We start from the raw sequence: 18,274 nt of genomic DNA, 5'->3' as shown, positions 1-18,274 counted from the left end.
ACCGCTGAACGACAGACCTCTGACTTAGGACAGGTTTATACAAATGAAGCGGGTTCAATCATGTGTTCAAGCATAAAAGGATAACAATTTTTGTTTTCAGTTATAGATAAAATGAAAGTAAAACTACGGCTTTAGACAGTTATGATATTCTGTCAGTAAAGCTCAAACGTAAAATTGTACAACCAAGTACAAATTTGTGGCATGTCATGGTGAGCTGTTTATAAAAAAAGGTTCCCAAAAAGAATTCTGTATTCTATCCATGTTTAATTTTCCATGAGGAAGCTGGTTCTTAATTTTGTTTCAATCTAAATCTAGCAACGGCAAATTAATGATGGGAGTTTTATGAATTATGCCAGAACCACACTTAGCATTATTGAGCTACTGATCCCTTTGTGGAAAAGCAGTAAACCACAAGCAAAAATGACCTAGTGCAAAAAAGATACGTATTATATATATTTGTCTTACCTCCTATACATTTCTAGGAATATATGATTGGTTATATTTCATTTTAGGTTAGAAGTAAGGTGGGGCTTATTTCAATACACGGTTAGTAGTTGATCTACGGCTTTGGCACTATTTGATTATTTATATTATTAAAAGTTCTTTTTATTATTGTTATATCAAGGTTGTTGATATTAAATTGCATTAGTTTCTTTGTTTGTGCAGACCAATGAAGTTAGGTTCTTATTATTGAACACTTGAGTTCTTTGATATAAAAATGAATAGATGTGGTATGATTGCCAATTAGACAACTGTAGTCTAAATTCAACAAATAACTAGAGTCGGTAAATATATTCGTTACATAGTGAGGTTGTGACCTGATACGATATACACGGGGTCAGTAAATTCCATATGAGGTTCGAGCGTCGATCTCAGCCTTTATGGAATTTGCTGACTTCGTATAATCTTATCAGGTTACTTGCACAGTATGTACCTGACAAATGTTGCGTCCGAATATCTATTGTTAATTTAATTTGAATTAATAAAAAAAACACTTCTCCAATCAATTAAAAAGGAATTTCGTAAGGATTTCTTTGTTTGTATTTAATTTAATTTAATTTTATGCCTTCAGAGTTTTCCCATCCGCTAACGTATGGCTTCACAGTAGCTTTGAATGGGGATTTGATGCAGATTTCTTCAGCCTTAGATTAGAAGGGGAAATTGATTTATTCCTAGCAATGCCAAGTATATCTAATGTCAGAAACAATACAAACTTTTAATGAACACAAATAGGAATAAATCAAGCATGTTTTATTACTATATTTGCAATTTAGAAAGAATGGTAGTAAACAATTGTTATAACCTTTTGTGTGTTTGCTGTTATATAGTCTATACCTAGTTTTTTTCAAACTGTCTAAGGTAAATGTGTCACTTAATGTCAAGATGTGAAAGATTTCCTACGTGTATTGGTTGGGAAACGTATTAGAGGACTATGATATGTGGTAATATGCTCATCAAATTGCAGACGGTACTACATACTTGTATCTTCGAATAAATAAATTCCATGAAGAAAAATAAATACAATAAGTTTTATCAGAACAAGACATTTTCAATTTCAGAAATGAAGTGGCGTGTACGTAATGGTAGACCCTGACAATATAACAAAAATATTATGAGTTTTTCTCATTGTTGAATGCCCTATGGTTGTCTTTAACTTTTTAAATCCACTTCATTTATACAATGGTGGGTAGTTGCCACATGGCAATCATACGCATTGATATCTTTTTTTAGAATGAAAGGGAAATTGTGCATTGCGATATTCTTTTTGATGGCCCCGCAACAAAGTTTTCGGTTCCATATAGTTTTACCCTTGTCCGAAATCCCGAAATTCCGAGATTCCATCATTCCATCATTCCGTCATCCCGCAAGAAACGATTAAACGGTATTTTTCTCTGAACGCTTCCAATGTTGGGATGATTTTTGGTTTGTGAGTTCACCATGATGAGTTACAGATCAAGTAGAAGTTTCGTTCCGCTCTGCTAATTTTTGCTGAAATTACGGGCTTTGGACTTTGATAAATTGTTGAAAATCCCAGTTATACGGACTTTTTTTTTAAAACTTTCAGATATTGGGCTGATTTTGTATGTGAGTTACTCATGATGAGTTACAGATCAAGTTAAAAAAAATCCTCTCCATTAATTTTTGCCAAAATTACGGGTTTACAACTTGAAAATTGTTGAAAATCACAGTTATACGGACTTTTTTCTAAACGCTTTCAGATATTTGGCTGATTTTTGGTATTTGAGTTATTCATGATGAGTTACCTATCAAGTGAAAGTTTTGTTCCTCTCCATTAATTTTTACCTAAATTAAGGGTTTACAACTTTGAAAATTGTTGAAAATCACAGTTATACAGACTTTTGTCTATAGACCTCCACATATTGAGCTTAGTTTTGTTGTTCAAACAGTTATACAGACTTTTTTTCGATAGGCCTCCACATTTTGAGCTGAGTTTTGTTAATTTATAATTATGAATATATTATCAATATGAGACTACCATCATGTTTGTGTCCACATGTGTAATTGTAATTGCAGATTTTTCAACTTTTTGGGACGGGGCCATTCATGACGCTTTGACACATCTAGTTTTTATTAAGTTTGATTTTTTTATTTGTAGTTGCTGAAAGGATTATTTGTTGACGAATGGAACGCATTGTTACTAGTTAAAGAATTAGGTGTAACACCTGTATTAAAATTCAAGTTGTTTAACAAAGATGTAACCTTAGCACTTCAGGACATCATGACTGCCAGCATAGACGCTTACATGGAAATAGGAGGTTTGTCATGTCTATTTCATTTTTGTCTATCATAAAACACTGATGGGTGTTGTTTGTTTGTTAATCTATCATCTTATCACAATCTTGTCATTTAGTGTTTGTACCAAATACACAATCGTTAATGCTTTCAGTCAAGAGGGGGTTGTCCCTATGTGCCCATCTTTTTTCTCTTATGTAGTAGCCCGTGTTTTCATTACCCCAAATGTGTGTTCTAAATATCCAGTGAGCTCCTTTTAAATCTGCAGAATTTGGAAACGTTTGTTTTGATTTTTTTTTCGAAATATATTTATATCTTTTTTCTCAGTCTAAGACTATTTATATTCAGTCAAAATGAATGTCCTTGTAATTCTTTATCTTCTCTTAAAACATTATAATATATTTTTTTTTGTTTTTTCAAATAATTTGGCCTCGAACTTTAACGGAGAGAAAACATTTGTCGGAATGCGCATTTTGATGCATTAAGAATTTTTCCTTTAAGTTTATTATCACAAGCCAACTAACCTTTTCGACTTTGTTTACTATCCCATTTATCAAATCAGAATTTAAGGTCTTTCCACATTTTCTTTCCATATTTTGTTCTTGCATTGTATTGTGGTTTTGCAAGATGTCGCTTAGATTTTTCGCAGTTGGTTATTGTGCTTTTGAAACTGACATCGTTTATTCGTACACTTTACGTTATAAGAGTTAATTACCAAAACACTTTTTTTCGTATATCCACTACTCCTTCACAACCGTAAAAGATTACGACAAAAATGTTTTACTAATTTGCTTTTACGTTTTCTTAGAGGCTAGGTCTCAAGAGTGCAAGCATGGGAACTAAGCTATCAATTCTTATTTCGCGTGTTTCAATAGGCTATATCTCAAAAGTTAAAACACGGGAACTAGACTATCAGTTCCCTTTTCACATGTTCCTAAAGGCTAGGTATCAAGTGTTCAAACACCTTAACAATGCTATCAATTCTTTTTTCGCGTGTTCCTAGAGGTTCGAACCCAGGTGTTTGAGCAAGGAAACAAGCTTACAATTGTTTTACGTGTTCTTATACATGTTGGAGGCTAGGTCTCAAGAGTTCAAGCATGGGAACTAAGCTATCAATTCTTATTTCGCGTGTTCCTAGAGGCTTTGCTTGGTCTCAAGTGTTTAAACATGGGACTAGGCTATCAATTCCCTTTTCACATGCTCATAAATATTTCTAAAGGCATTTGTTCAAGTGCTGAAATATGGGGCTATCAAATCCTTTTACGCATGTTCCAAGAGGCTATGTCTCAATTGGTCAAACACGGTAACTAGGCTATTAATTCCATTTTCGCGTGTTCAATGAGGCTAGGTCTCAAATGTTTAAAAACGGGAACTTGGCTATCAACACATTTTTGCGTGTTTCTTGTGGCTCGGTCCACGAGTTTAACAAACCAACCAACCAACCAATCAATCATTGCATGCATGTTTCAGTCCCATGTGCTTAATACGGGGTCCAAGATCTCATCTGTTTTGTGTTCACCTGTTGTTTCAAGATGCCCTGTCCTACGTGTTTAATTAGTCAATCAATCAATCAATCAATCAACCAATCAATCAATCAATCAATCAAACAATCAATTAATGATGTTTTGGAATACCGTTAACAATTGTTTTCAAGACAATTGATTTTTTTCTTCCGCATATTTTTTTTACTTCGCTGTTTGATTGTTTAACAAGATGTCGCTTATGTATTTGTTATATGATGTTAATTGACACCGCTTAACTAAATACTTTTTTTTATGTCAGAGTAATCAACCCACACACTGTTTTACTTATTATTTCTACTACTTTGCAAACTAATAAGAAATCGACAGATGTATTTTGCCAAATTGTTCGTTGCATCCTCAGGATGTTACGAATTATTTTGACCGAAGCGTTACGAACACTCCATATTAGAGTTATTGCCCTTATGTTTTTAAAATTGTAGATTTGTATTCGTAACTTGTAAACCATAAGTGATAGAGACCTAGGATGCTTTGATTTGAGGTCCTTGGTCCAATAATAGAAAAATAAGGTCACGGTCAAAGGTCAAGGTGAAATTCTAAATCTTAATTTGATCTTGTTATTTTTCATTATCACAAGCAATATGAGATATAATAGACAAAATATTATGACCAAATTGTTATATGCTACATGTCGTAACATAAAAATTTTGATTGAACAGGTATATTGACACATAGTGGAAGTCTTTTCCTCTCTCATATTTAAAACTAATGAATGGTGATATAACTTATTTACCAAATATAGTAGAGACATAGGGTCTTTTGATTTGATGTCCTTACTGTATGACATTGAAACTAGGGCCAAGGTCATAGGAAAATTTAATGTTAGATATATTGACCTTTGCCTGAAATTCATATTTATACATCATAAATCAATTGACTGTATGCATAAAGTTGCAAGTCAGACAGGAAGTGACCTTGTGGAAACATGAAGTACCCATTTATCTTACTTATCTTATCTTTTTGCGCTGGCAATGACATTTTAAATTGAATTTTAATATTTTCATATCAAAATATGTCTTTATATTGGTAGATAAACTCATCATAGATACCAGGACTAAATTTTGTATATACGCCAGACGCGCGTTTCGTCTACAAAAGACTCATCAGTGACGCTAGAATCCAAAAAAGTGAAAAAGGCCAAATAAATTACGAAGTTGAAAAGCATTGAGGGACCGAAATTCCTAAAAGTTGTGCCAAAATGCAACTCAGAATGACCTTCTTTTTTCTTTTTTGTTTTTTTTAATTTCTGGTTTTTTATTCCAAAACAACACTGTTACTGACACTTAAGATTATATATTTTTGTATGTATTCTTAATAATGATAATAATAATAATAATAATAATAATTAATAATAATAATAATAATAATAATAATAATAATAATAATAATTATAATAATAATAATAATAATAATAATAATAATAATAATAATAATAATAATAATAATAATATAGGGTGATTGCATGAATATTGGGGAATATTGTCTCGAGTAGAATTTTATATTGCACGAGCTTGCGATTGCAATATATGTTTTACGAGGGACAATATTCTACAACATTCATGTAATAACCCTTTTATTGTATAGCAATAGAATATTTGAAAGTAAAATTGATTTAAACTAAGATTTTGTCGTGGATGACGTCATGAATTTTGAAGATTTATTGCACTAGTGCAATATTATAATTTATTGCACGCTAACTTTTGGTTACTTTCTGTGGGAAATATTATATTATAATAATAATAATAATAATAATAACATTATTATAATGATAATAATAATACTATTTTTTAAGTTTTTTTATACATATCTTAAAAAGTATATATGGGCGTTGTTGTGTCTATGACACAACACTAAAGCAATACAAAAGCATTATATTTGTTTCAGGACAAACGGAACGTTCTTGGTGTGGAAATCATGCAAATCCAGAAGGTGTCTTTATATCTTTTATGTCAAATTTAAATCCATTCCGAGATGTTCCACTTATACAAGACTGGGTGTTTGATATGAATATAAGATTGTTTGCATTTTTCACTACCAGTCCTAACCATATGCCGACATCAAATACTACAATAAATGTTCTGACTGACATAGAGGATTTTAGTGCCGCAATACAACGATTTGGAGATATATTAACAGATTTAATTGTAAGATTTGGGAAGGATTTGTCACATACCGTTCAAACATTCATACACGATTTTCAGACATTAATATTATCATTTGTCCAAATGCTTACAGATGTTATAAAAACTGGACAATTCAACATAAAACAAATATCTGAAATTACCGGTAATATATTTACTACTTACATTGACAGTTTTAAAAGAAAGGGACAGGGTGTGCTCGATTTGTTAGAGTTTGAGGGAAGTGTCGTTGCTTATAAAATCGCTCGATTTATCAAAACTGAACAACAAATCATTAGGAAAAACGTCGACAAATTATTATCAAGGGTTAGGAGTCAAGTTTTCAGTGCAATTAAAAATTACAACGGATTTGGAATAAGATTTTCTGTCGATTTATATCTAATCAAACTTGGATTTGGTCAAATGGACATTGAATTCATATATTCAGTTGACCGTCTTGGTCAGTGCAGTAAATTCAACAAAGTGTATGAAATCTTGAGTGGTGAACCATCAATAAAAATTCTTGCCAGTCCAACCATTCAAAAACGATTAGGGAAAATGCAGAGTCTTGGAAAATACAAGAAATTGGGATATTTTTTTCAAATTTGAACTCAGTGACTCTTTAAGTATTGCTTTAAGTAAGATATCGGTCAAATTCGTAGCCCATTTGCATGTGCATGCTGAACTCTTGGGAATGAAGGTATCAGGGGACGTGTTGATAAGTAATAAGGAGTTTTTTATAGCTCTTGAGGGAAATTTATGGAATGTATACTTTGCCCGACTATCTCTTTCAACCGAGCTAGGAGATGACTGGTACAATTTAAATTATCATTTAAAAGGAGAACTAGTGGTGAAAAGGGGAGAACATGATTTTGGAGGCAGTTATCTAGATGGACTACTTATTTTATCACAAAAAGCCGCTGATGGTGCAAATAAACGACTGAATACAGTTAAAGAGAAGCTATCGTCTGCACAACATAGCATTTCATTTATCCAAGATAAATTAACTGTAGCGATACAAAAAGTAAGGAAGTGTAATGCTGATTTCGATACAGCTGTTTATTCTATGAATAAGGCAAAACAAGCCCTAGATCGTGCGAAAGGTCCTTTTGAAAGGGCCATCGATAAACTCGATACAGCAAAGAAACATATGGATAGTTTATGTAAAATAAAACGTTGTCATAGCTTATGTATTCCTGGAATAAAATTCAAAATATGCAAAAAGGGATGGTTCCGTTATCCATGCTTTAAAATGACCAAATGTATGATCCGGATACCAAACATTGCATGCGGGATTGCTAATGTAGCATGTCGAGCAGTGCGAGCAGTAGCCTATGTTGCGTTAGAAGCTGCTAAACTTTTTGTTCGTGTTCCAATCCTGGCATTAGATGCAGCTAAAGTCGCGGTATCTGTTGCCCAGCTTGTTGTTGACAAATCAAGAGTCGTTCTTGTTTTAGCAGAAGGTGTGCTTGATGTTGCAAAACTTGACCTAGAAATTGCAAAGGGGATACTCGAGGTTGCAAAGGCTGATATTGATACCGTAAAATTTATTGTAGGAGCAGCATTGCATGTTTTTGATTTAATTGTGGAATATGGTCTTCAGTCACTTCTTGATGTCAGAAACTGTAGATTCGATCTTGAACTTTCAACTGAAGACAAAGACGTCTTCGATGTGTCGTGCGAACTTAAAACTTTTCAGCTTCATTGGCATACATTCAGATTTGAATTTGATTTTAAAAAACCAAAGCTCAGCATGTGGAGAATAGCCAAATCTACTATTAAAACCTTGATGGAAATCATTGGAGACATATTTGGGAAACGTAAAAGAAGGGCAATTGTGTATGAGTCAATGTCTAGGTTGCATCACATAATACAAATTTATAAAAGGGATGAGACTAATCAGTCTGAATATATGAATTTCACAAGCGAATATACAAATGATTCGTTTCCATATTTTGATGATATCTCTGAAATATACTTCAAGAGCAAATTTAAAAGTCGGGTTGAGTACTTTGCTTTCAATTGTGAATCGTTTCGTCACACATTCTCATTTCTATCAGAATCAATTGAAAGCCTTAATATAATGACAAATGAATCTACTATTGCTCTAAATGACGTAATGTATGTAAGATATACGATAAATAATATAAATAGGACGATAAATATCGACAATTTAACAGCTGAGTCTCTTGGAATAAGCACCGACTACGCTCTGCGAGAATTTAACCTTACAGATGAAGATATACGAAATGCTATAATTGACAATGCTACAGATATGACTTCTGATGATTCGTCTCTCTCGCAAATGGCAAATATCTCAAATATCGCAGCGGAGCTTCTTGATTCACAAATGGCAGATGCAGATTCCATATCTGTTATTGATCACTGGATTCATGGAATGACGAATACTTCAAAGGAATTTTTTTACGAAACAGATTGCTCGGATTTTCAGGACTGCATTTTGTACTCGTTTTTTCATCTCCATGATATACTCGATGATGAAACAATACCAGACCTAGAATACAGTAGAAATGTATTAACTATCCTTGAAGATCAGTTTTCAGAGCTCATCGTTAACAGCAGTAGATCAATAACAGATACCAATAGACTTTTAATAGAAGTAACCGAATTGTTAACAAGGTTGAAAAATACTAACTTGTTCTGTACAGTTCCTCCTAATGTTTCAATTACAGTTCCGAAAACAATAGCTCTTCTTGGATCATCCATCAGTATCATTTGTAATGTCATAGGGGATCCAAGAGCTTTTATTAGCTGGTACCACAATGGAACTCTTCTATTTGGTGCAAATAAAGATGAACTGCTGCTCATTAATATTCAACAACCTCAAGAAGGAACATACAAGTGTATAGCAGAAAATATTGTTGCGAATGTATCCTCAAATGACACTCAGATTTTTGTTAAAGGTACACTTATTTATTATCTGTTCAGTTCTAAAGCTGTGCATTTTTAAAGACTATAAATCGGGGATTTTGTTATATTTTTGTTACGTTATCGTTTTGTTTCACTCCAAGAATACAGAAATACAAGCTAGTAAAGTTACAATAAAAAATCTGAAATTGTCATCTTAGTGACCACGCAAACAATAAATGCACCATGTCTGTCATCTTGTTTTAAAAACAAATGAATGGAATTATGACCCGAACCTTACCACAATGATGTATGAAGACACAAAAAGATGCAACATTCTTTTTTGTTTAATATAAAGTATTTTTATCATTGCAGAATGTCCCCCTGGTACGTTTTTTTACAAAGGAAAGTGTTATTTATGCGCTGTTGGTATGTATCAGTCCAAAAGGAATCAACGCAAATGTAATGCTTGTGGATCCGGACTTAAAACATCTGCAACAGGATCAAAGGAAATGTCTGAATGTTTTGGTAAGGTATATCAATTATATTGTGCATGTAGGGAAAAGTGACAAGAAGCTGAACATGAATTAAACTATAATTAGATTTTGAGACATCCGCCGGCCTTTGGGGATTATAATAGAATTAGATAATGGTATATGGCAAAATAGAAAATATGTAACGATTTAAACAGATGCAAATAACAGTTTAAGTTTCATTAATTTTTAAGTGTATAACTGTACTTTTTGACTCACTTTGTTTTGTACAAAACTATTTTTCACTAAGGATGTGTCAATAATGCGATAACAGTTTATTGATCTCAAATAAACAAACTTACTTCTAATTTAAGTCTATGACTTTTTTAGTATTTGGGTTGTTTAATAACTTTCAATATGATTTATTGTGAATTTGTGATTGCTTGACAACAGTCTTTATAGAACAAAACAATAAATCCAAATAAAATAGCATATGGAATTAATTTCCCAAATTTTTCTGTAATGTATTTTGTTATGACCATGACAATTTGAGTAACTATAAGACCAAAAGGAAACTGAAATTGATTGACCAGTACCCCAATGGTGATTTGGATATTAATAGTTATCAAAGGTACCAGGATTATAATTTAGTACGCCAGACGCGCGTTTCGTCTACATAAGACTCATCAGTGACGCTCATATCAAAATATTTATAAAGCCAAACAAGTACGAATATTATCCAAATCTCAATTGCATAGAAATTTTGGTCATCTTCACATCATCTGTGAAATGGTTGCCAATGTGGACGTCCGTTTGACCGTGATGATCATAATTCTCAGCAACGCACGGTCAGACGCTTAATTAGATGCCTTATGTAACATGGGCATAACGCTCTCTGTACGTTAATAAATACTTACATAAACTTTTTTTATGTCCGTAGATGCGCCAGGCTTGTTTTTCAGTTTCTAACCCCTGTCCAGCAATTCTTTATCCGCGTTTGGTTTACTTGTAAGAATTGCCAGCTTTAAAGATCGTTATCTTGATGTTGTCGTTTAATAAACAAGAAATATTTGCCACTGGATGTAAAGCAATCAGAAATTAAACAATCTAAGTTGATTGATAATGTCTAACGTTCGATGTTGTCAATTGTGTCGTCCTCCTTTTAAATTTCTATCGAAATTTGGTATTTTTTTTTCTTTTCTTTTCTTAATGTAATTTAATTCAATTTTGCCTGAAGAAGTTGTAACCTAAGTTTCCAAATAATTCCATTGATTAATCAACGGAAAAATAAGAAAAGTGTGTTATATACATACATGTAGTAAGCAATAAAATACCCGGAAATTACAAATGTCAAACAATTCAAACGAGAAACTAACTGCCTTTATGTACAAATTAATGAACGAAAAACCAATACGTTATACACAGTTACAAACGACAACAACTGATTTACAACTCCTGACTTGGGATAGACACATACAGAATGTGGCGGGTTTAGACTAGTTTCTAAACGCTCTCCTCATCAAACGGGACAATAGTGATAACGTCATAACACATTAACAAACTATGCAACACAATAACCGATAAAAAGAAAACCAAAAAGAAGAACCATTGTATATTGAAAAAGATATCACGACTCTAAACTTTGCGGTTAAATGATCTAATTGCTTTTGTAAATTGAACATATTATCATTATGTTTAATCTATTTCCGAAGGATAAATTGATTGATTGATTGGTATATGTTAGGTAAAGCCACTTTTAGCACAGTTGTCTATGTCGCCGTGGTCAATATGCAATGTTGATAAAGCCGTAGTACATGGAAATTACGTTGACGAAGACGATACAAGAGAAATTCCGGTTACAGTTATTACATCAAGGAAACGTTATTTCAATTAGATTTGGATAATTGAAACTATTAAACAAGAAATAACCATTGTGACAGATTGGGAGTAACTGAATAATGATGTTTTCTTTTTGCACACACTGAATGTAACATAGAATGTTTCTATTTGACAGATCCAGTGAAGGACACAGATAAAACAAAAATAATTGTCGGTGTCATTATAGGAATCGCTGTAACAGTTGTTATAGCTGTTATCGTCCTTGTGTTCAAATTGAAGCATTCAAATGAGACGAAAAAAAAGTAAGTCCAAGCATACCGTACCGCGGAATATTTTATTTCAAATTCCAACAAATTGAAACAATTTTTCTGTTCAGGTCACTAGCTCATTTTAGTTCTCTTTGATGATTTATTTTTTCCCCCACATATTTGCTATGAGGTTTATACGACAGATTTTTTTGATAAAACATGTATCGTGCGGATTTAAATCGGTATTATAAAAAGTATGTTTATATTACACTCGTATTTATGTCTCAGTGTATATGTAGATTTATTTGAATTATCTTCCATTTTAGGTCACATCCAGATGCAGTAAAAAGACATAATTCTGTAAAGAAACCAGTGTTAAATCATGCGTTTGAAGACCCAGTTTCGACAGGCGAAGACCATTAGTTTATATATTTGTGTCGTTTTTGTAGAATATCATTCAAATAATCAGAAATAGAATTTTTATTTATAGAACTTAATTACAGGAATATATCTCCCTCGTACAACATGTACACAGCTCTGATTCCTTGTCCGACTTTGGCTTTTCTTTTTGTTTTGTTTATAAGCCCTCCGTTTTTTTAGAAGCTTTAAATTTTCAAACATTTTGACCTGGATTTTCAAATATTTTGACCTCGAACATCAATGAAAATTCATTATTGTCCAAATCATCATTTAAATAAATATTTACTGTTGATATTATAACAACTACAAACAGTTTACAATAGATAAAAAAAACTATTGCGATTTGCCTTCTTCAAACATGATCAAGTTTTATATGTTTTTATGATTCAATAGTTTTAATTCGCATTCGCATTTTTGCCAACATACTTTTAGCTAGTAAACAAATACATACTGAGAACAACAGACAAAAACACCTTATTGTTTTAAGGGAACATACATGTAACACATGCATGGTTCAAATAAAATTGTTTTTCTAAGTTATTCTCATTACTTGAGGACGACTTTTCTACGATTTTACAAATTTAATCGATTAAAAGTTACAAACAAAAAGAACTCCAAGTTTATTCAAAACAGGAAAGTCCATTATAAAATGGCAAAATTAGAATCTTCAAACACACCAAACTAATGGAAAACAACTGACATATTCCTTACTTGGCACATGCATGAAGTTTCTTTATGTAGAAAATGGTGGATTAGACCTAAATACATGTAGATATCTGAAACTTTACTTTACAAACATCCTTTACTAAAACGATTAATATAATATGTAGTATCAGTGTATATAAAGTGCGAATCCAGCTAGTTCATTTTTACTGTTATATGCGGGTATGTCTATTGTAGAATAAAGGATCATGGGAAAACTGTATTTGTTTACGTTTTGAAAATATCAAGTTAATGGATTTTAAGTTAAGTTTTAACATATTTTCATTGTGATATGTCTTTATAATATACAAACAAAGAAGTAAAGTTCAAAAAAGTGTTATAAAAGCATCATAATATAGCATATCGATTATTGAAAGCGATCCATTTTAACTATACAGTCTTTTAACTAAGCCCAAGAATTTGCATCAAAATGATGTTGAATAAAAAGTGAACTTATTGTTTTGGCTTTTATCTAGCTGTCAGTAACTGCGAGTACTCTCAAATCGTATTTTCTTGTTAATTCGACCTGTTGATACTGTTTATAATGCTTTTTTGTCATTTTTTACTTATATGGATCTTGTCTGTATACCAGCTTGGATTATTTGTAATATCTTCAATTTTTCACCTATTCTTACAACATTTGTATAAACTTCAAGATTATAAAAAAACGGTTTTTTTCTAAAGTGAACATTGATTGGTTAAATATTTCTCAGTGTGTTTGAATTTGTTTGTTAGCCTTTTGGTCATGAATGTTTGTCTCTAATATTTAATTAACTGTGCATTTGTATTCAGATATCGCAGATCAAATTTATTCGTTCATTGTGTAATCATACGTTTTTTGATTGAGTTAAGTCTGCCAATTGATATTTTATCGTATGTTTTTCTATGTTGTGATGTTATGCTATTGTTTCAGAAAAAGGGAGAAGGTTTGGGCCCATTAAAACGTTTAATCCCGCTGCAAATGTTTGCACCTGTCCTAAGTCCGGAATCTGATGTACAGTAGTTGTCGTTTGTTTATGTAATATATACGTGTTTCTCGTTTCTCGTTTTGTTTATATAGATTAGACCGTTGGTTTTCCCGTTTGAATGGTTTTACACTAGTAATTTTGGGGCCCTTTATAGCTTGTTGTTCGGTGTGAGCCAAGGCTCCGTGTTGAAGGCCGTACTTTAACCTATAATGGTTTAATTTTTAAATTGTTATTTGGATGGAGAGTTGTCTCATTGGCACTCACACCACATCTTCCTATATCTATTATCTCCTGCACCACTTCCAAAACACAATATTTTCAAATTAAACTGTAACATCAATTATATTATGTTAGTTCACAGATGCCACATGGTTTCTTTCTCAATTTATAGGTGACAATTGCAAGAAGAGATTATAATAAATACACAATACCTATCAAGAAATGTATCTTTTTTTCTTATATATATATGTGATTTTGATTTTTTTTACAAAATTAAATTTTTTCAATAAATTGCAAGATTAAAATATTAAAAAAAAAAATATTTAAAAATAACTGGGTTTTCAAATTAATCTTAAAAGTCAGGATAAACAACATCAAGAACATTTCCATAAAAAATAATTAAACACCAAAAATTAAGAAAAAAGGGGGAGGGTCAACCCCCAAGGTGCCTGTGCATTTTCCCTAAACTTTTAAAGTTTAACAATTTCTTGTTTTAAACATCTGTTTGTTGTAATAATATCAGTCGCCTTATCAGTATGAAATGACAGATTTATAGCACTACTTAACCATTTTATAATTGAGAGAAGATATGAATTTTTCACTTTCTTGTGCATAGATGTTGGACTGTATAGATGCGATGAATTATCACTGTTAGTGCAGTCATTATTAATGTAGAATTTTCAAAGATGCGAGGAATTTTTATTGTAGAATTATGTGATAAATGCACTTGCAACAAATGAAAAAAAACTTGGTTGATGACTTTAGGATTTATGATACATGTATTTCCAAATTGAAATACAAACTCCTCATTCATTCCTCATCAAATATATAGCTTTTCAAACTTGTAACAAAAGCGATTCTCAAAATGTCATATGGTATTCTTCAGATTACGTTTCTCCTTGATTTTAACTTATATAGGGAATCACTGGAGCGTGACAGCAGCGGGCCCTCTTAGGCAGTCAGTGGTCCCCTACTTATGAAAAATTCTAGATCCGCGAATGGATACTACCGCAGAGGTAAAACCATGCACATTTGGGTTATTGTACACGAAATGCATGCTACAATTCATTTTTGTTGATTTTAGACCCTTTGTAACTCAAAATTGAAAAAGGGACCAAAAATATAAAAAAAAATGCATGCATCGGATACATTTATTATTGAAGGCATGACTGTAACAATAGGATGAATATACAAAAATATCTTATTCTGGGGTCGCATTGGGGGGTTCTGATCCCGGATCCCGCTTACTGTTTTGGCAGATTCCCGTATTCCGCTTATTATTTTGTCAGATTCCCGTATCCCGCTTATACTATGCAGTTCTAATTTTTTGTAATTATCCATGTCCCGCTAGACTTCATTTCCCGTTTTTCACTACACAATCATTTGACTTTCACCTGTCACGCTTGCAAAAAATCGGCAATCCGGCGTGACGCTTATACCCAAATGCGACCCACTATTTTACTCTATTTTGACTCATATTAAGCCCATTATAAATATATTTAAAAAGTAGCGTAGATCTTTTTAACCCTTTTTATCCCGTCTCGTTTCGTTTTTGAGCCATATATAGATGTCGTATGTGACAATGAGACAACTCTCCATCCGAGTCACAATTTATAAAAGTAGACAATTATACGTCAAAATACGGTCTTCAACATGGAGTCTTGGCTCACACCGAACAGCAAGTTATAAAGGGCTCCAGTGTAAAACCTTTTAAACGGGAAAACAAAGGTGCAATCTATATCAAGATGTACGTAATTAGCGGTGAAGTGTAATTGAAATGGATAAAAACAATAAGGATAAAGATCCCTATACGCTTTATAAGAAACTAAATGGAATACATTTGAAATAAATGTTATTTCAATTGAATTTATTAGAGTGTTTTAAAACCAAACTTTCCTCCGTAAGTTAAATTTTATCAAATCTTTCTCTTACTTTATCTATTGTTTGAGCAAGTCGGCTAAATTAAGGCTTTACAGCTAATTTCCTAATGCACGTAAAGCAAAACTTTGGTTGGCTTGCTTGCTTGCTTTGTTTGTATAATTGTTTATACAAACTTTGTAAATAAGATTGACATTTTTAAACAATATGAATAGGCATAGTTTAACCTGTATTTTTAATATTTGAATTAAATTGGGTGTTATCATAATGATTATCCAATAAAAAGAGCAAGCAAATCAACTAAAGTCTTGCTCTACATGCTTAAGAAATGAGCTGTAATAGATAAAAAAATAAATAAATTATACAGTGAAAATGGACCGCATATACAATACGTCTAATGATTCGCTCCACAGTGAAAATGAAAGAATAGTATCATTATTCGACAGTAAACATGACTAGCATTACGAAATCATCATAGTGGAATTTAGTTAGATATGAAGAAACTGAATGACAAAACATATTCTACGTTATACAACTATTATAATTGTATTAAAATGAATATTTTTTACTGCAACAACATCTCACCTGTTAGTTATAAAGCACCTGCACGATCTGTTCGTGAAATGTCCTAAATATTCACCTATATTGGTATGTATTTCACAGCTGGATGGCTTTAGGCGCGATAAAACCCCGCTCGCATCTCTAACTTTGTTTTATCAGTATTATGTATTTCTGAACATATACATTTTAACTAATTTTCTTCATTTTCTTCAAAAATAAAAAAAAGTTCGTCTGTTTATTTATCATTCTACATTAGACATTTATGGCATATACAGTAAAAATGATATTTTAGGATCCGCACTTTACATACACTGAGTATGTCATTTTTTTCTCTCGTGTTTTTTTTTTTTTTTTTATAGCTATGACATTTTTCCTTCATCAAATGAGTTTGATTGTCCCTAATATATATATCTATTTTTTAAGCATGTCTTTGTAATATTTAGGTACACTTCGCACAATACATCATTACGGTGTTAAAACCTCGGTATAAACACAGTGTGATACTGTGTGTTATCCTGTGTAAAGATTTGTGTTTAAAAAATTGGCCCGTGTGGAATGAAAGAGGGACGAAAGATACCAAAGGGACAGTCAAACTCATAAAATCTAAACAAACTGACAACACCATGGCTAAAAATGAAAAAGACAAACAGAGAAACAATAGTACACATGACACAACATAGAAAAACAAAGAATAAACAATATGAACCCCACCAAAACCTAGGGGTGATCTCAGGTGCTCCGGAAGGGTAGGCAGATCCTGCTCCACATGTGGCACCCGCCGTGTTGCTTATGTGATATCAAATCCGGTAAATAGTCTAATTCGGTAGGTCACATTCATGAAAGGGAAGGGGATTGTATTTACGACGTAAGAAACATATCCGATATCATTTGTGATACGGTTATTCCATAACGGTCAACCAACTTGTGATGGCGTCCGTAAAATTTACGAAGGGATGATTTCGACTTCACCATTTGAAACTCTTGGTTTAATAGCTTCCTTGTGAGCAGCAACCCTCTATCAAGAAAATCATGATAGGAAATGCAAGCACGGGAATATCGTATCAATTGGGAGATATATACATTATGGGTAAGGTGGTTTTACCTCTTTCACAGAATTACTTTGAAACTGATATAGTTGTGCCCTTCAAATTCGAGTTGATGTGATCCTTTTTTTTTTAAATTACAGTGTTTTGTTAGTTTACGGAATAAATGGAGAAATATATACTTAAAAATAATTTAAAAAAATGCAGAATTAAAGTGTTGCCTTCTCCGCTTTTTAAGAAAATCGACTGTAAGCTTCTTAGGGCCTACATGTAGATAAGATTGCGTCGTTCACTATAATTGTAAGGACAATTAATATTGTCAACTTACATTATACGTAATCAAAATAGTGAATAATAAAGCCAATCGGTACCAAGGATAATATTTTTCGATTCAAACAACTATAAATACACAACTTTTTTGTTCATAATTAAATGCCGATGTTGATAATATACATAAAACATCGCAAAATATTCTATAAGGTTTTGGAAAATAAGTCATTATAAAATAGGAGATGTGGTATGATTGCCAATGAGACAACTATATTCCACCAAAGTCAACATGAAGTATATGTAAGCAATTATAGGCAACTGTACGACCTTCAAAAATGCAAGAAAAAACCAATATCGTATAGTAGGCTAT

At 32.3% G+C, this 18,274-nt stretch overlaps 2 protein-coding genes across 2 annotated transcripts; both read left to right on the top strand.

The window, feature by feature from the left end:
* The first annotated feature begins 1,078 nt into the window (after positions 1 to 1,078).
* Positions 1,079 to 9,386, top strand: LOC134687916 (uncharacterized). The gene is made up of 3 exons (XM_063548374.1): positions 1,079 to 1,196; positions 2,618 to 2,777; positions 6,180 to 9,386. Exon 3 carries the CDS (start codon positions 7,110 to 7,112, stop codon positions 9,384 to 9,386), a length of 2,277 nt encoding a protein of 758 aa, XP_063404444.1. The 5' UTR covers positions 1,079 to 1,196; positions 2,618 to 2,777; positions 6,180 to 7,109.
* Positions 9,387 to 9,703: 317 nt separating this feature from the next.
* Positions 9,704 to 12,615, top strand: LOC134686259 (uncharacterized). Its single transcript, XM_063545930.1, has 3 exons — positions 9,704 to 9,811; positions 11,771 to 11,897; positions 12,170 to 12,615. The coding sequence occupies exons 1-3, from the start codon at positions 9,715 to 9,717 to the stop codon at positions 12,264 to 12,266; spliced, it is 321 nt and encodes a 106-aa protein (XP_063402000.1). The 5' UTR covers positions 9,704 to 9,714; the 3' UTR covers positions 12,267 to 12,615.
* The last annotated feature ends 5,659 nt before the right edge of the window (positions 12,616 to 18,274 follow it).

Source organism: Mytilus trossulus, chromosome 10 (assembly GCF_036588685.1).
Source record: "Mytilus trossulus isolate FHL-02 chromosome 10, PNRI_Mtr1.1.1.hap1, whole genome shotgun sequence".
NCBI classification, from domain to species: Eukaryota; Metazoa; Mollusca; class Bivalvia; order Mytilida; family Mytilidae; genus Mytilus; species Mytilus trossulus.
The sequence above is the reverse complement of the archived record's forward strand: the minus strand, read 5'-3'. Positions and strand labels throughout refer to the sequence as shown.

Bases quoted from the DNA above. Each gene is read 5' to 3' on its own strand.
- LOC134686259 (XM_063545930.1), top strand. From the start codon at position 9,715: ATGTATCAGTCCAAAAGGAATCAACGCAAATGTAATGCTTGTGGATCC. The intron at 9,812-11,770 runs GTAAGGTATATC...TCTATTTGACAG, and splicing joins GGAAATGTCTGAATGTTTTG to ATCCAGTGAAGGACACAGAT. The intron at 11,898-12,169 runs GTAAGTCCAAGC...CTTCCATTTTAG, and splicing joins TCAAATGAGACGAAAAAAAA to GTCACATCCAGATGCAGTAA.
- LOC134687916 (XM_063548374.1), top strand. From the start codon at position 7,110: ATGAAGGTATCAGGGGACGTGTTGATAAGTAATAAGGAGTTTTTTATA.